Source organism: Geotrypetes seraphini, chromosome 7 (genome assembly GCF_902459505.1).
Source record: "Geotrypetes seraphini chromosome 7, aGeoSer1.1, whole genome shotgun sequence".
Taxonomy (NCBI): domain Eukaryota; kingdom Metazoa; phylum Chordata; class Amphibia; order Gymnophiona; family Dermophiidae; genus Geotrypetes; species Geotrypetes seraphini.
Window position 1 is genome coordinate 52,330,277 of NC_047090.1, and position 25,871 is coordinate 52,356,147.

At 44.5% G+C, this 25,871-nt stretch overlaps 1 protein-coding gene across 3 annotated transcripts in view; it reads left to right on the forward strand.

Annotated features, from left to right (window-relative positions):
* The window catches only part of OVCH1 (ovochymase 1), a 413,341-nt gene that overhangs the window by 201,547 nt on the left and 185,923 nt on the right, over positions 1-25,871 (forward strand). For 2 of the 3 annotated variants that reach the window (XM_033953446.1, XM_033953444.1), the window contains exon 18: positions 8,468-8,663. The exons of the other annotated variant lie outside the window; for it this stretch is intronic. In XM_033953446.1, the coding sequence (XP_033809337.1) occupies positions 8,468-8,663 (196 nt within the window). The remainder of the gene's footprint in view (positions 1-8,467; positions 8,664-25,871) is intronic. 3 annotated transcript variants of the gene reach the window in all.

A 25,871-nucleotide genomic window follows, 5' to 3' on the forward strand; every position in this document is an offset into this window, starting at 1 on the left:
TCTCTTACTCGCTTGGGTTGCAAAAGGGAAGTTTTTCACTCTGGCTCTAGGGTACATCACAAGCTAGCTGAGCTCCTCGCATCAGTACTTCTCTACTGCATGTAGTTGCAGTATGCTAGTTCTGCTTTCACCAATTTATTATATTTTAATTTGACGTAATTTCGTTCTTTCGCGTTCTACAGACATCTGAAGTGCTGCCTGCTTGAGAATTCACAGACTTCGGTCTGTAGCTGACAGGCCGATCCATGATTGGGTACTTGTCAGCCAGTCTGCTAGTCTTCCTTGGATGTCAGGGCCGTCCCTGACCTTATCTCACTCCCTGTTAAGTGGGGGGTCAAGCACAGATTGTTCAGCACACTTAGGGAGCTCAGCGGTTTTCCACAGCGTGCAGGCTGCGTTTTCGCACCTTCACCTATTCCGTGTGCAGTCGGTGGTCTGCAGGGATGGAGGCATTGTCAGCCAGTGGAGTCTGACAGCCTGAAGATCAGCTTGAGGACAGCTTTTCCAGCAGTGTTGCTGTGAATTCTCACTTTGGCTCTTAATCAGGCTAGAGAGCAGCTGCAGTTTGTGACCAGTGTTTGTGAATGAGAGGAGCTGGCAGGCTCCAACAGCGATTTCTAAAACTTAATTTTGAGGGGTTTTGAGTATTTTCCAGTGATCCTTTGTGTTCCCCCACCTCAAAAATGGTATTTTAATAATTTTTAAATTTAGGGGAGTGTCGTTTTTGGTGCGATTGGGTCCAGTGGCCATCTTGGATTTTCAGCGATCTTTTATTCAACCTTCCCCTGCTTCTTTAAAATTCAGATTTTTTTTCCAGGAAAACTGCTGGAATGGGGTCCTGAGGGTCTCCTCGCTTGGATTCATGCCAAATTTGCCGCTGTTTGAGCATTTTTGCGCCATGCTTTGTGTGGTATGGTCTGGGGAGGCAGTAACTACTGGTTCAGCCTCCCCCCTCACAGAAGCAGGTGATTACACACTCAGTTAGCCCTTGGGGTGGCCATTTTTGCTTTCAGGGCTTGATTCAACGGTGCTGGCCAGCCGCGAGACAGACCCTCCGCAGCATAAAGTGCACAAGTTTCAGTCATCTGAGGGTGACTCTATGCCCCAGGGTCCAGATACCTTCTCGAGTGTGTGAAATTTTTGTGCACTGAGTTTCAAGCCAGGGATCCGGCAGCTGGCTGTTCTGTTCTCACTGCGCACTCTCTGCCTGACATTTCTTACTCAGGAATTTCAGCGCCTGCACCAAATCCATCTGTTCCTTCTTCGCAGCCAGTTCAGGGGGGTGCCAGTGGCGAATCCAGTCCTCAATGACCATTTGGTTGCATGGGCTGCACTGCTCAGATTGGATGATCTGAATTTGACTTCTGGATCACTTGGGGGCTCCGAATCCATGTGCTGATCAGACTGGTGCTCTTGTTTAACTGTGGTGCTGCTTGATCTGATTGTGCAGTCTTTGCAGGGATTGAGCTTGGATGCTAAACCACCTTCTTTTATTTCTTGTTACTTCTTCTCCCTAGCTTGGCAGCGTGCACGTGCAGTGTGAGTCCTTCCCGTGGCATCTGGATTTCAGTCTCATAATTACAGAACAGTTTGACTCTCCAGATGGTCTTTTCTGGAATGCTAGCGCTATCTCCCGCTGGTATCTTCTGGCGCGGGAGTGACAGCAGCTGCTGGGGTGACCCTAGGTGATTCCCAGGGCTCCCGGGTAACCCAATGCACATCACTGCTTAGTGACAGTTGTTTGTTTGGTTTTTCTCTGCTAATTTAGGAGTTAAAGCTGCTGTGGCGATATCCTCGGTACTGCGCCTGCCTAGCTTGCTATGTAGGCTAGGGACTGAAGTAGTAGAGCCATCTTATCAACTTCTGATGGCTGGGATGGAATTCATGAAGGATGGTTCTATTACTTATATTGAGAGGGCTGGCTTTCAAGTATTCTGTCAGCCCTGCCGAAAGCTTTGCGTTCAGCAGTAGGCTGCTGATATATCCTCCATGGCAACTTTAGCCCGGCTGCCTTTCAAGGAGCAGATGCTGTTGAGCAATTAGCAGGATGCCCTCTTGACTTCAGTGATGGATCGTCATCCACAAGCACTGTCGGATGGTATAGTGCCCCCTCCCCCTCCCTTTTTGGAGCTGCTGAAAGATTTTTTTGTGCCTACAGCCCACATTTTCCATTCTCGTCATGGAGATCCTTTCAGGGTTTCATGGGTTGGTTTGCTGAATACAGGCGCTCTCAGCCTGCCTCTGCCTGACCTGCCCATAGAAAAGAAATAGAAAAAAAAAAAAAGCTGAGGACCCCCCTGCGGATAGGGGGTTGGATCTTGGATGGACATTGAGGTAGACCAGTAGGTTTTGGAATTTCTTCGGTCAGGTTAGAAGCTGAAATTTGTCTAACCCATGTTAGATTAGTTTGTGGCTTCTCCTACCAGGACACAGTGCGCATAGTCCAGGCTACTGTTCAGCGTTTCCTGCATATTCAAGTGATAGAGCTGGTGCCAAGCACTCTTTCGGGCTCAAGCAGATACTCTGTATACTTGATCGTTCTAATGAATGGATTAGTAGATTGGAGATCTCTTCTGGATCTAATGTCACTGCAGGTGGCTTTCAAGCTTACTCAGTTCCGGATGGAGGCTGTGAAATCCATCTTTGTAGCAGTGGCTCCGGGGAAGTTTCTAGCCTCCCTGGATTTTACAGAGGTGTATTTTCAGATTCCTATTTTTTCCAGCTCACCGCTACTTTCTGAAGTTTCATGTGTGCGATCGGCGTTATCAATTTTCATCTCTGCCATGTGGTCCGATGATAACGCCCCAGGCCTTCACCATTGCTGGTGGTTGGGGCAGCTCATTGGAGGAGGATGAGGTTGCAAGTTCACCCATATCTGGACAACTGGTTGCTCAGAGCGCCCTTATTAGAAGCAGGATGTGCTACAATGGCACAGTTGTTCCAGGTTCTGAAGGACCTGGGCTGGTTTGTCAACTTCATCTTCAGCAAAAGTCATCTGTTGCCCACAGTTACTGGATTGCTGGGGGGTGCTGTTTGATTTGGCGGCACTGTGTATGCCTGTCTGAGGCTAAGAGATAGAAGCTGTGTTCGTGGATTTTGGAGTTCTTAAAATAAAAATAAGAAACGCCAGACACACCTTAGGCTCATGACTTACCTACAGGTTCTGGGATTCTTGGTGGCCCGCCGGAGGTGATTCCTTGGATGAGGGAGCTCATGCATCCTCTTTAGCAGACCTAGCTTTCTCGCTGGGCACCCCAACGAGATGTCTTAGCCATAAGGCTCAGAACCAGAGTGGAATTGTCCCAATCAGAATGGTGCACACCAAAAAAAGTGTCCTTCAACATATCTGATAAATTCAAATGCTTTTATCATCCAAAGTCTCATAAATTCATCCAATGACTCAATGACCCAACATGTTTCGGCCTAACCGGCCTGCCTCAGGAGTCTTGTGAGTCTTCAACGAGTATATTAGAAAAACCATACAAAGTATAAAGATACACGCGCCCTCTAAATGCGGCTTTTGGAAGTTGTAAAGCAGTAAAAGTCACTGCGGCCGCGTATAGAGGGTGCGTGTATCTTTATACTTTGTATGGTTTTTCTAATACACTCGACGAAGACTCACAAGACTCCTGAGGCAGGCCGGTTAGGCCGAAACATGTGCATGTCGGGTCATTGAGTCATTGGATGAATTTATGAGACTTTGGATGAATAAAAGCATTTGAATTTATCAGATGAGTTGAAGGACACTTTTTTTGGTGGACACCATTCTGATTGGGACAATTCCACTCTGGTTCTGTGCTACTGAGTTTGTATTTTGTTTCCCCTGTTTCATTTTTAGCCATAAGGCTACCATGGACTTTGGAGGCTTCGCCCTAAGTTGCTCTGCCAAGGTGTTCCATTGAACATTGCCTCCTGGATGGTGGTAACCAAGGATATAGGGAAAAACCAAGTGTCTGCCATATATGAAACAGAAAGTTCAAAAGAATCGGCAACAATATGAGGAGAGGGGGACACCTCTACTCATAAATTAAGGAAGAAAGAGAGAGATGATTGAGTAAATAAAAGAAAAAGTGCACAGGTACTCAAAAGGGCTATAAGTGAAAAGCCTATAAAAGAAACTACATAAGCAAAATCTATAAAGAAGAAACTTAAGAGACTTCAGTATCGGGGACCTTTAATGTGATGTAATGCTCTTAAACAGTATCCCCCGGGCTGACAACTTCGTGATGGCTATTGAAGGCCCATTGAATCTGCCCGATACTTCATAGGATGCCAGCCTTCGGGGCTGGTGAGGCTCGCTGTCCCTGTCTCCTTCAGGACAATTGAACTCCATTACAGAGGAAGTGGTCTTTCATTCAGCTGGTGCTCCAGGTCCTTCATCTAGCCCTAAAAGACTTGTTGAGGTCTCTGGAGGGGCAGGTGGAGTCGCACCTTTTCCTTAAGACAGAACGTTATCTCCCAACACTGACGGCAGCGCATGTGGCTGGAGTGGGCTATATTCAAGCGGACTTCATCAGCCGTCAGACTCTAGACACCAGAGATTAGACCCTATCACCTCAAGCACTTCAGGCGATTGTGAGGTGCTGATGTCAGCCCTGCATCGACTTCTTGACCGTGCCTGGGGAAAAGAGCATCATGTCGGCTGCAAATTGAGGGGAGTGTGTGGCGCAGTGGTTAAAGCTACAGCCTCAGCACCCTGGGGTTGTGGGTTCAAACCCACGCTGCTCCTTGTGACCCTGGGCAAGTCACTTAATCCCCCCATTGCCCCAGGTACATTAGGTAGATTGTGAGCCCGCCGGGACAGACAGGGAAAAATGCTTGAGTACCTGAATAAATTCATGTAAACCGTTCTGAACTCCCCTGGGAGAACGGTATAGAAAAATTGAATAAATAAAATAAAAAAATAAAAATAAAAAATAAAAATTCAAGCCCAGAAGTGAGGGGCTCGAGTACACCTGTGTCCTACAGACGTTCTTCGTTACATCTTTCTGCCCAGGCAGAGGTGCTTCAGTGGCTTGAGAGTCATCCAAGCTGAGTCCTTCGGAGTGTCTTCAGACTGGCCTCAAAGACTGTGGTTTGAGAGCTTGGTGTAGTTTGTACCTGAGCATATCCCGGTCCTTCTCACTCGGGCCCAGTTGTCATGGAAGTTCCAGGTCGCTCTGCTCTTCTGGCTTGGCTCATGAGCGCGCAGCCGTAGATCATACAGACTATTTGGAGCATTTGGTTTTGTTTTGTTTTTTATCGAGTTTAATACTTTTACAATATCATAAAGATATCAAAGAAAAAAAGGATTTCCATACAAATTTTCATTTCAAGAAATAATACAAAAAAAAAAAACAATCCTTTACAAGCCCACTAAAAAGGGGAGACATATTGCTTATTTTCAAATAAATTTTAAAGGAAAACAAAGAAATGGTTGAGTTCCAATGAACTCAAATCATTCCCAACTAAATTTAGGACATTTTGACATTCCTACCCTAATTCCTCATCAATTAAATAAAAGAAAAAGAAAAGAAATCTCACTTCTGTTCACGAGCTACCAAAAATTGTTGCAATTGAATGGGGTCCCAAAAGACAAATTCAGTATCTTGTATCTTAACCAGACATTTACAAGAAAACTTCAAGAAAAATGATGCCTCAAGTGTCCCTACTCTAGTTCTCAATTTCAAAAATTCTTTTCTTCTAAACTGAGTAACTCTTGAGACATCTGGAAATATACTAACCAAATCCCCACAGAACTTGGTCAGTCTATTTTTAAAGTAGAGTTTCATTAACAACATTTTATCTGTCTCACTCATGCATGTTATAATCAATGTGGACCGAGTCTGAATAACATCTTGAGAATCTTCTAAAAACTCTGTCAAATTAACATCATCTGTTACCAGATGGTCCACATCCTGCACAGTTTGCTTTTTCTTCTGGGGAATATAATAGCAATTATTTATTGGAAAACTATATGCATTGGGTAATCCCAGTATTTCCTTAAAGTATTTTCTTAATAATATTTCTGGTGATAACAAGTGAGTTACTGGGAAATTAACCAAGCGGAGGTTCTTCCCCCGATGCATATTTTCTAACATTTCCATTTTTAAATGCAATGATGTAGAATCTTTTACAGCTGATAGTGAAACAGCCTGCAATGTGTTACTTTGTGTTTCAATCATACCTAATCTATTTTCCAATATTTGGAGCATTTGTTCCACTGCAGGGCATTGCAGGTGATCCAGAACACCACAGCCAGATTGATAACCGGAACACCAAGATATGAACATATTACCCCATATCTCCGACAACTGCATTGGCTACCAGTTGTATTTAGAATCCAATATAAAGTAATTATGCTATGTTATCAATTTCTATATGGCACGATTCCCAAATTTTTTAAGAGTTTGATGTCTGTTTACCAACCATCAAGATCATTGCACTCTGAAAATTCAGCATGGTTGAAAACAAAGGCCAATCCCAAGTATATGGAAATGAATGCTATGACCTTTTCATGTGCAAGAGTAAAACTGTGGTATGGCCTTGTTGGTCAAATTTGGAAATGTGGTGATAGGAGTTCATTCAGGAAACTGCTGAAAACGCAATTATTTATTTGAGCATTTGACCTATTGTAAGGATTGAATCTTTCTGCTTTTGTGTTTCTGTTCTGACCTGTTTCAATATTTTATGTATGTAATTTTATTGTAAACCGTTTTTAACTAAAATGGTATAGAAATTTTAAAAAATAAATAAATAAAGTCGTTGCAGGTGTCTGCCTACATTGACATAAGCAACTTTTCTCCTTTGAGGTAACCAGACTTGGGGAGGAAGGGCTTTGTTTTGCTCCAGGTTTGCAAGTTCTTCCCTTTCTCCGAGCTGGTCTGGATAAAGTACTCCCAGTGGCGTCTCTGGGTACCCTGGGGATCGGTCTGTTATGTTTTCCATCTTGGGATGGTCAGTTCTAGTTAACATCGCATTCGGTTAGTGCTCATTTTTGAAAGGGTGTCATCGGTCTGGCCACCCATTAATCATCCGTTCCCAGTCTGGGACCTTGATGTGATGCTGTCGGGCCTTGCTTTTGAGCGTCTTCTGAATGCGTTTCTCCTGGACTTAGCTTTCATGACTGTTTTCTGATCGCCATCACTTTTGCTCGTATTTCGGAGATACGAGTTTCTCTATGGACAGTTCTTTCATTTTTGCAGATGATGGTGTCAGCTTTCCCTGTCATTCAGGAAGTGTGTTTGCCTGTGTTTCAGCCAATGAGTTCCAAACATCAGGATTGGCTTCTGAGAAAACTTGGCATACTCAGGATGCTTCTGCATTCTCTGGAGGGCACTAATGAGTTTTTTGAGGGTTTTTTTTTTGTCTTTCTGGCACTCTGTGCTGTCCCGTTCATTGAAGCATGGTGGTCCCGCTTCTAAGGCCATGATCTCCAGGCGGATCCATAGAGCCATTTCAAACACCTACATTCTTGCAGGGAAAGAGTATTCTGTTTCTGTTCGGGTGCATTTTACCAGAAGTGTGGCTTCTTCATTGTCCGAAACTAGATCTTTTCCTCCTGAGTTTTGCAGGGTAGCGAAGTGGTTGTCTCTTCCCACGTTTGCCAGATTCTACAGAGTGGATGGGGCTGCCTGTCAGAACTCTGCTTTTGGGTTCTCAGTCTTGAAGGCCAGCGCAGCAAGCCCACCCTGAATAGTTGGGGGACTGATTTTGTACATCCCTATGGTCTAGAACAGTGGTATTCAACCCAGTCTTCAGAAAACACCTGGCCGGTCAGATTTTCAGGATATCCACAATGAATATGAATGACAAAGATTTTGAAACCCCAACTGGCCAGGTGGTCTCTGAGGAATGGATTGAATACCACTGGTCTAGAATGTCTCACCTATTGCACTGGAAAAGGAGATTATGTACTTACCCTGGTAAGCTCTTTTCCAATAGATAGGTGAGACATTCTAGACAATCACTCTGTCCTTGCTGTGCCTGTTGGCAGATTTCAGATCAGATGTCTTTCCCTTTGCTTCTATCTTTTGTGGAGACTGGTCAGCCCTTTGGGGCTAGAGAGAGTTTTGTGAATATGGTCTCCATGTTGTGGGAGTAGTTCCTGAGCTTCTTTGAAGCCAATGTTGATGCATTAATAGCACTTTTATTTCTTTTGAGCAGAACACTTGTTTAGCTTATCGTTGCAGGTACCTCTACTTCACAGATGGTAGTGCCTCTCTATGCTTGGGTACAAACTGGTGGGAGGAGCTCAGCTAGCCTGTGATGTATCCTAGAGGTGGAGTGAAAAACTTACAATTCTCTTCTACAACTTATGCGAGTAAGGGGAAATAACCCTATGGACTAGAATGTCTCACCTATCTATTGGAAAAGAGCTTACCAGGGTAAGTGCATAATCTCCTTTTACAGTAAGTAACTGTGCTAAGTTCTCTACATATCCGGTCCCATGTGTTACCTTGTCAATACTTAAAAATTATTCCTACAGGTGAGGAAGGCAAGAAGAATTGTGTTGCATGAAAATTTCGACTATAGGATTTATGATTCTGATCTTGCTCTGATCCAGCTGGATGTGGAATTGGTTTATAATGATGTAGTGAGGCCCATCTGTTTACCAGACAGCCAAAAACCTTTACTATCCTCCTCCGTATGTATAGTGACTGGATGGGGAAAAACCCAAGAAGGTAATTATAATTTATGGGATAGCATTAATATAGTAAAATGGTTTCCCTTTGAGCTGTGGTTGTATTGGCCCCATTACATAGGGATAGCTTTTGCTGTATATATTTGCAATGTTTCATGTTTGTGTATTTGAGTCATGTGGAATGAACTGGGACCCTGTATTTCTGTGCTCTTCAGTGATTGATTAGCCTGAATAAGCACGTGTGCCACATAGTGCTTGAAACTTATTGTGCTGCCTGCCTCGATATTTATTTATCTATTTAAAAAATTTATATACTGCTTGGAGTTTCAGCAGTTTCCAAGATAACATACATAAAAATAACACATACATGCTAGGAGGAACAGAATTCCCTCGCCCTCTAACCGATCTTTGAAAAGGCAGAAGGACATGGCAATTGACAGAGCTGACCTTTATGCTTTCTGATGTGTTGTGTATAGTAGGTATTTTTTTCTGTCCTTAGTGGTTCTCAAATTGTATCAGAGGCACAGCGCTATAAAATTAATTTCACTGGAGTTAGGCCCCAGTGTTCAAAAGTCTGCTTTGCAAGTAAGGCAGGTTGTAGCCAGTCTTATTTGCAGGGCAGCTCAGATTCTGATTCTCAAATGGGTTCTTGGGTGCTTCTACCAATCACATTAGCAGCCACCAAGAACCCTATGCAAATGTATTACAAGCGCTCATTAGTATTAAAATAGAACTGCTTGTGATGCACAGAAGGGAATTCCCACCTCTTACTGGGAAAAATTTCTGACTTGGGTTTATGCATATTTTATGTGAGTGTATATCACGAGTGGAACAATACTCACATAACAGATGCACAACAGCTGTATTAAGATTACTCTAAAACCTTGCTAAGGATTAAACCCACAATCTCCGGCTGCTGAGGCAGGAGCTCTAACCACTCCATGCTGTGCTTTAGCTTTGATAAGCAGCAGCAAACAAAAAATAAAAAACATCCAGGCATGGATGTCTAGGGATTTTTTTTTCTCTCTCTCTCTTTTTTGGTGCTGCTTACCAGAGCTCAGCACAGCCCTGCACAGCATGGAGGAGTGGCTCAGTGGTTAGTGCTCCTGCCTCAACAGCCTAATTATGTAAGATTGATCCTGGGCAAGTCACAAATTAACAAAAAGAAAACCAAAACACTGTTTGTGAGTTGCTGCGATCAGAAGCTGTACTGAGTCTGTGCAGTCTTTCTCTTCTGTGCAGGTGCCTGGCACAGTTCCTCCCCCTTTTAATGGGCTGCTCAGGGTAAATACCGTGTTTCCACAAAAATAAGACCTACCCCGAAAATTAGCCCTAGCATGATTTTTGGGATAGGTCTTAATATAAGCCCTACCCCAAAAGTGAGCCCTAGTCCCCGGAAGCCTAAGCCAAATGACCCTGGATTCGCAGCAGCACTTCCCCCACCCCTTCCCTGTCCCTGCCACACAACCGAACCCCGCTGTCCCTCCCATCTTTCCATGTCTCCCTTCCGTCTGAATCCCGCCAACCCTCTAACCGTGAGACCTACAAAAAGCAATGTCAGCAGCACTCTAAACAGGCTGCTTCGCAGCCTTCTCCCACCGGGACATTCCCTCTGCCACATCACTGATGTCATTAGTAACACGGCACACAGAAGGCCCCAGTGGTAGAAAGCCACGAAGCAGCCTGTTTAGAGTGCTGCTGACGCCGCTCTTTGGATGGAGGTAGGTAGGTCTCGTGATCAGCGGGGTTCAGATGGGAGGGAAAGATGGAAGGATGGGAGGGGTGGCGGGGCAGGGGCTACTCAGAGGATCTGCTACACGGAAGGGAGGGATAGAAGCTGTGCAAGGGTTCTCCACAGGGCGGAGGGAGGAATAGAAAGATGCTGCAGAGGGAAGGCACAAGGGGGATGAGTGAGAGGGGAGGAAAGATGCTGCACATGTGGGGGAAAGAAAGGAAAGAGGAAGAATTGGGATGAAGGAGAAGAAGTGAGAGAGGATCATGTACATGAAAAAAAAATAAGACCTACCCCAAAAATAAGCCCTAGTACAATTTTTGGACCCAAAATTAATTTGACAGTCTTATTTTCGTGGAAACATGGTAGCATTCATATAATTTGTATGCACTTTTTTGCTAAGCATAGCCCAGCCAAACAAAATCATTCCTAACCCAGTATTTTTAGTGGGCCGCTGGAGTTTTGTGCATCGGACTCTTAGTAACGAAGGGACTGATAAAAGGGGAGAGACTGAGGAAAGGATTTTGGGAAGAGAAAATCATGATTGAAGGAAAGAAACATGAATGGTAAGAGGAATGGAAGTGGAAGGAGTGATACTAGGAAGAGAAAGTTGAGAGTAAATAGGATAGACTTGAGCTATAGGCATAAAAATTTGAAAACCGGTTGCTCCCCCAAACCAGGCAAGCCCAAATATCAATAGGTGGGAGAAAAGTATTGCTTAATGGGCTGGGCTAACTTGTGCATCACAGAATCATGGATCGAAAAAGATGATTTATTCACACAAAACGAACTCTGTCCCCCTGGCTACTATGGCCTCTTCTCACCTAGAATCAACCGGAAAGGAGGAGGCCTGGCTCCGCTTTACAAATCATTCTTCGATGTCCAGCTCCTTGAAAAGGGCAGCCATACCTCTTTAGAATTCATGTTAGCTTCAGTCAACGATGAACTTCATCCCTACCCATTAGGTATCCTGTTACTTTACCGCCCACCAACCCCCTGGAACAAATCCTCTGAACTCGTTCTCGAGACCATAACAAGGGCCTTCCTAAAATTCCAGAGACTACTGATCATTGGAGATATTAATCTCCACCTAAACGATAACACCAGCAAGGATGCAACCGAATTCAAAGACTTCCTCACCTCCCTAGGCTTCACCGCTCCTTCGCCCACCCTTACCCACGATAAGAGGCATACACTAGACCAGTGTTTTTCAACCTTTTTTGGGCAAAGGCACACTTGTTTCATGAAAAAAATCACGAGGCACACCACCATTAGAAAATGTTAAAAAATTTAACTCTCTGCCTATATTGACTATATATAAAGTAATTCTCTTGAATAGGAATCAAATAAACACAAAGAAAGTATTTTATAATTACTTTATTACAAAATAAAAATTATAAAAATTATAAAATACTTTATTCAGTGCGAAACCTGGGCCTGTTTGGCTGAACACAAAGCTGATATTCTGGCTGGAATCGAAGAAAGACACACACGTAGCTCTTCGTCAACAGCTCTCAGTCTCTCTCTGTATTTGGTTTTTATAACATACAAAAATAGACAAATATACCATCCATCCTTTTTATTAAACCACAATAAAAGTTTTTAGCGCAGGGAGCTGCGCTGAATGTCCAGCGCTGCTCTTGACGCTCATAGGCTCCCTGCGCTAAAAACCACTATTGCGGTTTAGTAAAAGGTGACCATATTGTAAAATATAGACAGCAGATATAAATTCAGAACTGTGCATAGTAAGTGAAGGGAAGTTTTCATCTCTGGGAATTTACCCAGTTAACTATTAAGTTATTTGGGCAAATTCCTTTGAAAACTGTGGTAATACTGCCTCCACTTTGCTAAATTTAAAATAAAATCATTTTTCCTACCTTGTCTGGTGATTTCTGGTTGCACTTTCTTCTTCTGACTGTGCATCCAATCTTTCTTCCCTTCTATCAGCCTGTATGCTTTCTCTCCTCCACACCTCATTCCCTCCCCCAACTTTTTCTTCCTCTCTCCCTGACCTTTCTTTCTTTTTTTTCTTCTTTCCTTCTGTTTCCCTGCCTGCCCCCTTTCTTTCTTTCTCCCTGCCGTTCCCCAAGCCACTGCCACTGCCGCTGCCATCGGGGAACAGGACCCACCAATGGATAACAGGCCCCAAAGCCGACGCCGACGCATGCTCTCCCTGACGTCAATTCTGCAATCGGAGAGGAAGTTCCGCCCAGCCAGGCAGCGATTGGCTGGCCCGAACTTCCTCTCAGACTGCAGAATTGATGTCGGGGAGAAGAAGACTTATCTGCTCGATAGATTAGATCGCCAAGACAAAGTGAGTCCTGGGTGATAGACTCACTTTGCCTTGGCGAGCTACTGGCGCCCCTGCCTCGGGCCCCCTGTCAGCTCCGGGCCCGGCGGCCCTGCGGCTCACCAGGCAACATCTCGCGGCACACTAGTGTGCCGCGGAACAGCGGTTGAAAAACACTGCACTAGACATCATAAGTTTCCTTGACCTGACCGAGCACAAAACTTCTGCCGAAGAGGCCCGTTGGGAACATGTTCCCTGGTCTGATCACCTTCTAGGCTCTTTCTGCCTTCCCATTTTCATGTCTCATCTTGGCACTCCATCCCGATCCACAAACTCTATCACCTACCGCAAAAAAATCACGAGTGGACTGTTCTGGACCCAATTTCTCAACCAACTCCCCCCTTTTCCTAAACATGCCGACCCAGATTCCAACTGGCATAATTGAGTAACCCTTTCTGGGACTACCTACCGTGCTCTTGCCCCTTTGTCTACTAAACCTATCTTCCACTCCCGCAAGGCTACCTGGTATCTTCCATACCACAGGGAATTAAAGCAGAAATGTCGAGCCCTGGAACGTAAATGGAAAAAAATTAAAATCCCCTTCAGACAGACAATCCTGGAGAGACAACATAAGAACATAAGCAGTGCCTCTGCCGGGTCAGACCACAGGTCCATCCTGCCCAGCAGTCCGCTCCCGCGGCGGCCCAAACAGGTCAAGACCTGTCTGCATCATCAGAAGGGGCTCCCTTGCCACCTTGGTTTCCCATTTAAGTCCTGCCTTCCTATCAAAGTCCTAGCCCTCCGGTCTTGCACATGCACGACCTGGTTGGTTTATACTCATTACCTGGTTAACTTCCTATACTTGTGTTACATCCCAGCTCCTCCCTCAGTATCCCACGATCCCTTTATCCCTCAGGAATCCATCCAATCCCTGTTTGAATCCTTGTACCGTACTCTGCCTGATCACTTCCTCCGGTAGCGCATTCCAAGTGTCCACGACCCTTTGGGTGAAAAAAAACTTCCTTGCATTTGTTTTGAACCTGTCTCCCTTCAGTTTCTCAGAATGCCCCCTCGTATTTGCTGTCCCCTTCAGTCTGAAGAATCTGTCCCTATCCACCCTCTCTATGCCCCTCATGATCTTGAAGGTCTCTATCATATCTCCCCTGAGCCTCCTTTTCTCCAGAGAGAAGAGCCCCAGCCTATCCAGCCTCTCGGCGTATGAGCAGTGTTCCAGCCCTCTTACCATTTTCGTTGCTCTCCTTTGGACTCTCTCAAGTACCGCCATGTCCTTCTTGAGGTGCGGCGACCAATACTGAACGCAGTATTCTAGATGTGGACGCACCATCGCTCGATACAATGGCATGATGACTTCCCGTGTTCTGGTTACTATGCCCTTCTTTATGATTCCCAGCATCCTATTGGCTTTTTTCGAGGCTGCTGCGCACTGTGCAGATGGCTTCAGTGATGCATCCACCAGCACACCCAAGTCTCTCTCGAGTCTGCTGTCTCCCAACAATACCCCCCCCCCCCAATTTGTAGTTGAACAACGGGTTCTTTTTCCCTATATGCATTACCTTGCATTTGTCCACATTGAAGCGCATTTGCCATTTGTTTGCCCAGTCTTCCAGCTTGTCCAGGTCCCTTTACATGTCCTCACACTCCTCCCTGGTCCTAACTCTGCCGCACAGTTTGGTATCGTCTGCGAATTTTATAACCTCACATTTTGCCTCCTTTTCCAGGTCATTGATGAATATGTTAGAGTAAAGGCCCCAGCACCGATCCCTGTGGCACACCGCTCGTGACTCCCCGCCAGTCAGAATATTAACCCTTTTTTTTTTTTTTTTTTTTAAGTCAAATCTATTTTATTAAGCAACAGAAAATACAACAGCAATAACAACCATGGTATATTAACCCTTTACTCCAACCCTCTGCAGTCTACCCGACAACCAGTGCTTGATCCATCTGTGCACATCCCCTCCCACCCCGTGGTTCCACAGCTTCTTAAGTAGCCTTTCATGTGGCACCTTGTCGAAAGCCTTTTGAAAGTCGAGGTAAATGATGTCTATGGGCTCCCCATTGTCCACCCGACTGCTTATTCCCTCAAAGAAGTACAGAAGGTTCGTTAGGCACGACCTTCCCTTACAGAATCCATGCTGGCTTGTTCTCAGTAGGCCATTCCTCTCGATGTGCTCGCAAATGTCGTCCTTGATCATAGCTTCCACCAACTTCCCTATCAAGTTCTATAACACAGTACTAAAAAAAGCAAGGAAGAATTTCTATGGAGATAAAATCACCAGATCAAAAAACCAAAATAGTACACTGTTCAACATCTGGCGCAACCTAACCTCAAAAAATGACTCCACCTTTCCCCTTTCCCCCATCCGCAAACAACCTAGCTAAATTTTTCAACGAAAAGATTACTACCTTACGGAGTTCTTTCCCCCCAGCAGTCTCCCAACGACTCCAACCCTATCCCTGCTTATAGATCCTGGACTGCCTTTGAACTCGTATCCGAATCCCAGATCTCTAAACTCTGTCTCAAACTGAAATCCTGCAATTGCATCCTGGATCCTTTCCCTTCTTACCGTTACGAAAACATTCCCGCGCAGGCCATCTCCTCCCTTACCAGGCTTATAAATTCTGCTTTACTATCGGGCCTGTTCTCCACAGAAATGGGACACATTGCCGTCCCCTCATCTGAAAAAAGCCGATCTCGACCCTTCCTTACCATCTAACTACCGCCCCATAGCAAATATCCCTCTCCTAACTAAACGTCTTGAGGCCATAGTCGCCACCCAGCTCTCTTCTTACCTAGAGAGATTCTCCATCCTCCATCCCTACCAATATGGCTTCAGACCCAGCTTCAGCACCGAATCCCTCCTAATTTCCTTAATTTCTAAGGTGCAACAACTATATTCTCGTAACAAATTCACTGTCCTATTACAATTCGATCTCTCTGCAGCTTTCAATGTTGTTCACCATGACATACTACTTTATCAACTTTCTGAGATAGGAATTGGCTCCACTGTCCTAAAGTGGTTCTCAAACTTCCTACGCTCTCGCTCCTACACTGTCAACATAAATGGCACCATGTCCGTTCCTTGGACACCATCTTACGGTGTCCCTCAGGGATCACCCCTATCCCCTATTCTCTTTAACATCTATATGTCCTCCCTGAAACTCCTCCAATTATCCCCTCTTGAAACAATCTACACATACGCTGATGATATCCTTGTCCTCCTTGAGACAGACCAGAACCTCACCAACCTCCACGAGACCATTACAGCTTGCATAATGAGACTCCATTCCTGGTCCTTCTTGGTACAGATGAAATTGAATGAATCAAAATCAAAATTACTCTGGCTCGGCCCAAAATTAGAACACCTGTCCACCCTCTTCGCACTACCCTCAGGCGCTGCACTGCAGCTTGAGTTCTCAAACAAGATCCTTGGCATCATTATCGATTCTTCTCTCTCCCTCAATGACCACCTCAACTTCTTGGCTAAATCATGCTTTTTCAGCCTCCACATGCTAAGGAAAGTAAGATCCTATTTTCGCCAACAACATTTCGCCGTCCTTGTCCAATCCATCATCCTCTCCAAACTAGACTACTGCAATGCCATCTACTTAAGCCTATCAAAAAAAGTCTTCAAAGACTCCAGCTAATCCAGAATACTGCAGCCAAGTTGATCTTTGCAAAACGCAAGTCTGACTATGTCTCCCCACTCCTAGCCAAACTTCACTGACTCCAAGTGATTTCCAGAATCCATTTCAAATGCTCCTGCCTCCCTTAATCCCACTATCTTATAACTCCTCGAGTCCTGACTCTACCAGACCCGCCCAAAGGTATAAACTATCCTTTCCCTCTCTACACGGTATTCACTATGCAGGCAAACTGGGAAAATCCCTTCTTTTCAGAATCACAGGTCTTTGGAACGACCTTACTACCCTGCTGCGGAACCTGGGCTCCCTCCAATTATTTCGCAAGCAACTGAAAATCTGGCTTTTCACTAAATTGTAATTCTATCCACTCTTATTCTTCTTTTCTATATATAAGGTCATGTAAACCTTTTTTTTCCTTCTCTTCCTATATTTTAAGTTCTTGTAAACCGTGCCGAGCTCCACATCCGTGGAGATGATGCGGTATATAAACTTAAGGTTTGGTTTAGTTTAGTGTATGTGTGTGTGTTTATCATAATTTGGTATCCTGCAATTTATAACAGATCAATGTGGTTTACAAAACACAAATCAATTAAAACAAGAATTATCAGTAGGAATGACTTAACCTAAATATTGATGAGAAACCCCCCCCCCCCAACCTCTTTTTGTTGTGGCCTCCTGAATGCAGTCTTCTCATGTCCACTGGCAATCTAAAAATTACATCAAATTAAGTGCCAAATTTAAAAAATGAGTTTTCAACAGCCCACTAATTCCACAGGATAGGATAAAACCGAAAGCAAAAGAAGACTCCGGATGAGTTGTTCTGATGTAGGTCTTTATTCACTTAATACAAATCCAATGAAATTCCAAATCCAATAAAAATCCACATTGGAGCAGAGGAAAACAGAATAGAGAATGACATGATAAAATTCATCACTGTTCCCGTCCCTGTGGATAACAACAGGAAACAATCCTATCATTCTTTAGTGTCTTATCTCAATCTCGGTCCTTCTACACCAGCATTCTTCAATGCAAGGCTCGAGGGTCAGGGATTGTGCCCATTCATACTCTGATTCTTCCCTCTCTCCCTAAAGAATGACATGGAGATGGTTTCCAGTGGTTATCTGTGGGAGTGGGAGTGGTGATGAATTTTGTCACCGTGTCATTCTCTAAAACAGAACACTGAGTCAAGGGGAAGTGAGTAACAGAGCAGGCTAATTAGATGAAGGGCATGGAGCAGGCAGAGCACTATTAAACTCCCTACCCCATATATGCCTGTGCAGAGGAAAAATCAGGTGAAAGTTAAAGAATGGCTGAGTATAGTATAAATCAGTGGTCTCAAACTCAAACCCTTTGCAGGGCCACATTTTGGATTTGGAGGTACTTGGAGGGCCTCAGAAATAAATAGTTAATGTCTTATTAAAGAAATGACAATTTTACATGAGGTAAAACTCTTTATAGTTTATAAATCTTTCCTTTTGGCTATGTCTTAATAATAATATTGTCATTTATAGCTAAAGAGACAGATGATCAAGAAACTGTTTTATTTTACTTTTGTGATTATGATAAACATACTGAGGGCCTCAAAATAGTACCTGGCGGGCCGCATGTGGCCCCCGGGCCGCGTGTTTGAGACCACTGGTATAAATGGACTAAGAGGAGAGACTAGCAAGGACTGGTGAAAGACTTGGAGAGAGTATGATGTGCTCTGGCTGCAGGGGATGGGGGGGGAGGAAAGACTGTCAGAACTTTCCCTGTATCTACATAATACATTGCTCTTGACATTTAAGTATAAGTTGGTGGTTCATAAGCCAGCTAATGAGGGGAAATTTTGTGTGGAGTTTGAATTCAGCACACCAAATCATTTTGAAAAGTTTGCTCCTATGATAGCACTTCCTTTTTAATGTGGCAAATAAGTGCTGTCTATGTGGCTCACATATGTAGTCTCGGGTAATACATATATCCCTTGTGGGACTATGCCATAGAGCAACTATCAAACTCAGAAATACATGTTAAGTGATCTTTGCCCAGCTATTTTTCTGCTCTGTTGGGCTTCCAAAGAAATAAGGGAGAATATCAGAATCTAGCATTGCATGTAAAATCAATGATTAGCCTTTTTCATTTGAAAGGAAGCTTTGAAATGAGAGGGCATAGGCAGTGGCGTACCTAGCATATGTGACACTTGAGGCCCATCATTTTTTGACGCCCCTCACCCCATCTGTATGAAAAACATGATATTTAGTAACAATCCACATGTCACACAAGAGTGTACCTAGTAAGAAGGGTAATTTGACACAAGCGTACTCTAAAGCGGCAGTCCCATCTGGGGTGCCAATTTGAGCAGCCAGGTTTGCTCATAGGTGGGTAAAAAGTACATAGAAAATGACACACGATGCAAATTTTATTAAAATAGTTATTTTGTTTATTGCCATAATAAAAACATAAGAACATAAGCATGGCCTCTGCCGAGTCAGACCATGGGTCCATCATGCCCAGCATGTCCGCTCCCACGGCCGCCCCCCCCAGGTCCATGACCTGTAAGTGATCTTATACCTAAAACATTCTATTCCCTAATCATTTAATATCCTGTATGGTAACCCTTCAATCCCCTTTTCCTTCAGGAAATCATCTAATCCCATTTTGAAACCCAAAATCGTACTCTGCCCTACCACCTCCTCTGGAAGCACATTCCAGGTGTCCACCACCCTCTGAGTGAAGAAGAACTTCCTAGCATTTGTTTGAATCTGTCTCCTTTCAATTTTTGCGAATGCCCTCTTGTTTTTGTTGCCCCCACTAGTCTGAAGAATCTGTCCCTCTCTACCTTCTCCATACCCTTCATGATCTTATAAGTTTCTATCATGTCTCCTCTAAGTCTCTGCTTTTCCAGGGAAAAGAGCCCCAGCTTTTCTAGCCTTTCAACAAATTAAAGGTTTTCCATGCCTTTTATCATCTTTGTTGCTCTTATCTGGACCCTCTCGAGTATCGCCATATCCTTCTTAAGGTACAGCGACCAGTATTGAACGCAGTACTCCAGATGCGGGCGCACCATCACCCGATAGAGTGGCAGGATAACTTCCTTCGTTCTGGTAGTGATACCTTTTTTGATAATGCCCAACATTCTATTCGCCTTCTTTGAGGCCGCTGCGCATTGTGCCGCCTGCTTCATTATTTTATCCACTAAAACCCCCAAGTCATTTTCCAGTTTGCCTTCTCCCAGTACCATCCCCCCATCATGTAGTTATACATCGGGTTTCCTTTCCCTATGTGCAAGACTTTACATTTCTTTACATTGAAGCTCATCTGCCATTTGTTTGCCCACTCACTCAGTTTGTTTTGGTCCCTTTGTAGTTCTTTGCATTCCTCCACAGTTTTAACCCTACTGGAGAGTTTTGTGTCGTCCACGAATTTTGTAACTTCGCACTTCATCCCTGACTCCAGGTCATTTATGAATATATTGAACAGCAGCGGTCCCAGTATTGACCCCTGCGAGACGCCACTCGTGACCCCTTTCCAGTCAGAGTAGTGTCCCTTTACTCCTACCCTCTGTTTCCTGTCTGCCAGCCAATTTTTGATCCATCTGTGCACTTCCCCTTCCACCCCATGGTTCCACAGTTTCGTTAGTAGGCGCTCATGGGGTACCTTGTCGAAGGCTTTTTGGAAGTCCAGATATACGATGTCTATGGGGTCACCTTTGTCCAATTGTTCGCTTATCCCCTCAAAGAAGTGCAGTAGGTTCGTTTGGCATGATCTTCCTTTACAGAAACCATGCTGGCTTGTTCTCATCAGATTATTTCTTTCTATATGCTCATTGATACTGTCCTTGATCAATGATTTGGCCATCTTCCCCAGAACTGAGGTTAAGGTTTGTAGTTCCCCAGGTCGCCTTTGGATCCTTTTTTAAAGATAGGTGTAACATTCGCTATCCTCCAGTCCTCCGGAATTACCCCTGTTTTCAAGGATAGGTTGCAAACTTAGAGAATGACACGGTGACAAAATTCATCACCGTCCCCGTCCCCGCGGATAACCGTGGGAAATAATCCCATGTCATTTTTTAGTGTCTATTTCAGCCTCAGTCTTTCTACACCAGCATTCTTCAAAGCAAAGCTTGAGGGTCAGTGGTTGTGGCCATTCATACTCTGATTCTTCCCTCTCTCCTTAAAGAATGACATGAAGATGGTTTACCGCGGTTATCCGTGGGGACGGGAACGGTGATGAATTTTGCCACCGTGTCATTCTCTATTGCAAATCTGCTACCTCAACTCCGCCATTTCGTCTCTGAGCTCTTTCAGTATTCTCAGGTGGATTCCGTCTGGGCCTGGAGATTTGTCAGTTTTTAATCTATCTATCTGTTTGAGTACATCTTCAAGGCTTACCTCCATGCATGATAATTTTCCCTCCTGATCCCCCTTGAAGATTTTTTCCGGTTCCAGCACATTGGATGTGTCCTCCTTTGTGAAGACTGACAAAAAGAACGTGTTTAGTCTGTCTGCCACCTCTTCTTCCTCCTTCACCACTCTCTTCCTGTCTCCCTCATCCAGAGGTCCCACCTCCTTTCACATATCAGAAGAACGGTTTAAAATTCCGTGCTTCCCTTGCAAGTCTCTCTTCATACTCTTTTTTTTGCTTTTCTGATGCTTCCTGTGCTCTTTCCAATTTTCCTCGGTTTTATCCTCTTTCCACTTCCGGAATGATTTTTTCCTGTCCCCTATCACATTCTTGACTTCATTGGTTATCCATGCCGGGTCTTTTGCTTGATTCTTTTTGTACCCTTTTCTAAATCTGGGTATATATAGGTTTTGCGCTTCGTTTACTGTGTCTTTGAAAAAGGACCAGGTTTGCTCCACCGTCTGTGCTTTCCTGGAGCTGTTCCTGAGTTTCTTCTTCACCATTTGTCTCATAGCATCATAGTTCCCTTTCTTGAAGTTAAACGTTGTTGCAATGGTTCTCTTCCCCTTTGGCACTCCTATTTCCACTTTGAACTGGATCATGTTGTGATCACTGTTTCCTAATGGTCCCACTACTTCCACTTCCTTGGCAGGTCCATTCAGCCCATTGAGGATTAGATCCAGAATAGCCGTCCCTCTCGTTGGTTCCTTGACAAGCTGTTCCAAGAAGCAGTCCCGTACAGCCTCCAGGAACTCCGTTTCCTTTGTACATTTTGAAACTCCAAGACTCCAGTCTATCCCGGGATAGTTGAAGTCTCCCATAACTACGGTGTTTGCGATTTTGCATTCCCGCCTCAACTCGGCTCCCAGTTCTGTGTCCTTTGCTTCAGTTTGCCCTGGGTGGGCAGTAATAAAGCTTTAGCTCGGCTCCCTTTCTTCCTGGTATTTTGACCCATAGTGATTCCAGTTGGTCATTTGTTGTTGCTGCATCTACTCTGGTTAAGTGAATGGTGTCCTTTATGTAAAGTGCTACTCCTCCTCCTTTCTGATGCATCCTATCTCTTCGGTAGAGCTTGTACCCTGGCAGTACTATGTCCCATTTGTTTTCCTCATTCCACCATGTTTCCGTGATCGCTATGATGGCTAGCTTCTCATCGTTTGCCATGACTTCTAGTTCCCCCATTTTGTTCTTTAGGCTTCTTGCATTAGTGTACATGTAGTTCAGGTCATGGTATTTTTTCCTCCTTGTTATTTTCCCTTGTGTTTCATTTTTCTTTCTGTCCCCTACCTGTCCTGCAGACTCATAGTTGTTGTCTCCCTTGTCATCCCCTTGATCCTCCCCTTCATCTTGCTCCATTTTGTCTTCCGCTTGTAGTACACTCCTCTTAACCTCCTCTTGTTTCATCTGGCTCCCTTGATTTTTCAGCTCCTGTTTTGTGCCGTTAGTGTCTTCACAACACTTTCCCCACTCAGTATCTTCTCGGGATACTGTCTTCCGATTCATCGACACCTGATTGACTGTCGGCTTTCCCCTTCTTCTTAGTTTAAAGCTTGCTCCATTCCTCTCCTGATGTTTGCTAGTAGTCTAGTTCCCGCTGTGCTCAGATGTAGTCCATCTCTCCTGAAGAGCTTGTTCTTGCCCCAGAACGTTGTCCAGTTCCTCACAAAGTGAAATCCCTCTTCCTCACACCATCTCCTCATCCACGCATTTATTGATTGTAGTTCCGTCTGTCTCTTCACATCAGCCCTCGGTACCGGCAGGATCTCCGAGAACGCTATCCTCTGTGTCCTCATCTTCAGCTTCCTTCCTAAGATCTTGAACTGTTCGATAAGTGCATTCCTGCTGTAGTCTCTCCTGGTGACATCATTTGTCCCGATGTGGACTATCACTGTCGTCTCTTCCGTCTCTGCTCCTTCCAGGATCCTTTCAATTCTGTCGACGATGTCCTTAGTTCTTGCTCCTGGGAGACAGGTCACCAGCCGATCCTCTCTCCCTCCTGCTATGTGACTGTCCACCTGCCTTAGGATTGAGTCTCCTACCAGGATTGCAGATTTCTCTTTTTTTCAGCTTCCGCTGCGGTCGCAGGTCTGTGTCCTTGGTGTGCTTCGTTTCTTCTCCCTCTATGCACTGGTAGGATCTTGCCTCTTCTTCCTGGAAGTTTCCTCCATGGGTTCCTTCTGCCTTGGTGTCAGGTGGTTCTAGTCCTCTGTTTAGTGCATCTTCCTTGTTCCTGCTCTGCTCATGTTCTTATTCTTCCACTCTTCTGTAGGCATCTTCGATGAACTTCTCGAGCTCCCTGACTTGTTCCTCGATGTGCCTTTCTCTCATAGGGTCTTCGGCTGCCTGGAACGGGTCTTCTGAGATGTAGAGTCCCTCCAGTTCCCGGATCCTGTGCTTCAGACTACTGACCTCGCTCTTCAAGCTTTTTCTTCCAACTGCTGCCTGCTCCTTCTTCCTCCACGCGGCAGTGGAGGAAGAAGATTATTGCATCATCTGAAAGATCTTTACAGACGCCAAACGCTGGCCTTTCTGACAAAGATCTCAACCCCTTAATTTGTTGCTCCCCAATATGTACCTTTTGTCTTGCATGACATCATTACTTATCAGCCAATCCATTAACAGAGGCTGGCCTTAAGTTTGGACAAAGAAATTCCTTTACAAGTTTTTCAAACTCAGACATAGTTTATAAAGTCATATTTTTGTTTATATTAATTTCTGAATATGTATGAACATATTATGAACATATCCAATACTCTTTTTGTCATTCTCAAAAAGGTGAAATCAAACAGTTTGTCTGTGTCAGACGCAAAACTTGCTTTGGAAAACTGACAGTTTCAAAGTTTCACTGACACACACACAGAAGACCCAGATCCCTTCCTATACTGGAGATCAACCTAGCTGACCTTTGTTGAACCTCTAGAGCAGGGGTGTCAAAGTCCCTCCTCGAGGGCCGGAATCCAGTCGGGTTTTCAGGATTTCCCCAATGAATATGCATTGAAAGCAGTGCATGCAAATAGATCTCATGCAGATTCATTGGGGAAATCCTGAAAACCCGACTGGATTCTGGCCCTCGAGGACCGACTTTGACACCTGTGCTCTAGAGGGTTTCCATGGTAACGGTGTTCTTGGCTTTAACCTAAAAATTCCAGATGTTGCCTCTTAGGCTCCCTTTAAGTTTCAAATATATAAAATATGTTTTGCAAAACCAATTCTCATGTTCAATATACATTCATACACTACTCATTCACATTCGTTCGGGGCCCCTCTCATCCACAACATGGTATATTGCATTTACACTTAATACATGAAGGCTTTCTCTGTTATACCCCAGTTTGGAATATGGAGTCTAATATGCTCTTCCTAACTGGCTTAAGCACATGAAGCTCAAGGCGGGAAAAACTGAACAAAGAGAGCAAATAACAGACAGAAAGTCACTGACACAAAATAGAGTAAAGCCAAGAAGAAGATACAGAAAGACAGAGAACCAAAATGGAGTCATTAATCTCCCTCTATATATATTATATATATCTATACCTGATTTCCTCTATGATCCAGCTTAATAGCAAAATATATAAAGAGAATATTATTGTGCTTTTCTTTAATATTAATCTGTAGTGTGTTTTTCTGGCCTTAGCTATATCCATATTCAGATTTTTATTCACCAACTTTTCATACGCTTCTATTGGGCGTGGCCTTAACTAACACATGTGCTTGTATCTAACTAGTTACCCAGAACCGTGCAAAAAGCAGGCATTTTTGTAGAAAAACTCCACAAACACATCTTATTCATTATCCATTCCATTAACGTACCATAGCGCCCCCTAAGAGTGCCACCTCACTAGGAAAAGGTAGCATCTTACATACTGCAGTGAGCAGTACGACATCAATACACCCATTGTAAAACTAAACAAGCCAGACTAGTACAGATCAATCCTACACAGTCAATCCTAAAAGAAAACCATGTCTTTTCGAACACACAGAACACAGAAAACACCTTTGCCTAGTATGGAATATGTAATCACAAACTAACCCCTCCCCCTTTTTACAAAACTGTAGTGTGGTTTTTAGCCATGGTGCTAACAGCTCAGACACTCATAGAATTCTGATCATCAGAGCCACGCTAAAAAATGCTCTACAGTTTTGTAAAAGTGGAGAAAAAATAGAAATATGTAGACAAAGGTTAAACTGAAGCTCCAAGAAGTTGGACTCTGCATACAATACAACACTACAGAAACAGCGATGTATCTCTCCCTAAAGCAAAAAAATAAATAAATAGAATTTTTTTTTTCTACCTTGTCTTCTCTGGTTTCTGCTTTCCTCATCTTCTTGTCACTCTCTTCCTTTTATCCTCTATCTACCCTCTCTCTGCCTCTTCTATATGGCATCTTCTCTCCTTCTATTCCCCTTCCAGAAACTTTATGCCTCCCCCTTCCATCTCTCCCTTCACCCCCCATTGGTCTGGTATCCATCTTCTTCTCTTCCCTCCTCCTGTGGTCTGGCATCTCTCTTCTCTCCTCTTCTTCCCTCTCCCACACCACTATGGTTTGGTATTTCACTCTCTCCTCTCCCTTCCCCCCACTTCCATCAGCATCTGCCCCCTTTCTTTCCCTCCAACCCAATTCCATGCAGCATCCTTCCCCCTTATGTCTCTCTCTCGTTTCCCTGCACACCAATGCCATCAGCATCTTCCCCCTTTCTCTCCCTCCACCATCCTTCCATACCATCCTGACCCTCTCTCTCCCTTCACTACGCTTCCATACCACCCTGACCCCCTTCCACCTTCTCCTTCCACCACCTTGCTATGCTTCTTTCTCTCTCCATCCAAATCGGCAAGGTCCTGCGATGACTGCTTCTGCTGTCTCTGTTCTGGAAGAGGTAAGTGATGTTGGAGGGGGTGGGCTGGCAGATGCAGGCAGTTGCGGCAAGGTCCCATGATGACTGCGGCTGCCGGTCCACCCCCTCTGACATCACTTACCTCTTCTGGAGCACAAGCAGTAGACTGATTCATCCCGGGACCTTCCTGTACTTCATTGCAGCTGCCGACTCTGCTCTGGAATAAGTACAGCAGTTGCGCTGAGGTGCCGTTTAGAGCAGCATGGGAGATTCCAGACCCGGCTGGCTGTGCACCCCCCATGGGCTGACACCCGGGGCAGTCTGCACCCCCTGCCTTGCTCTTGGTA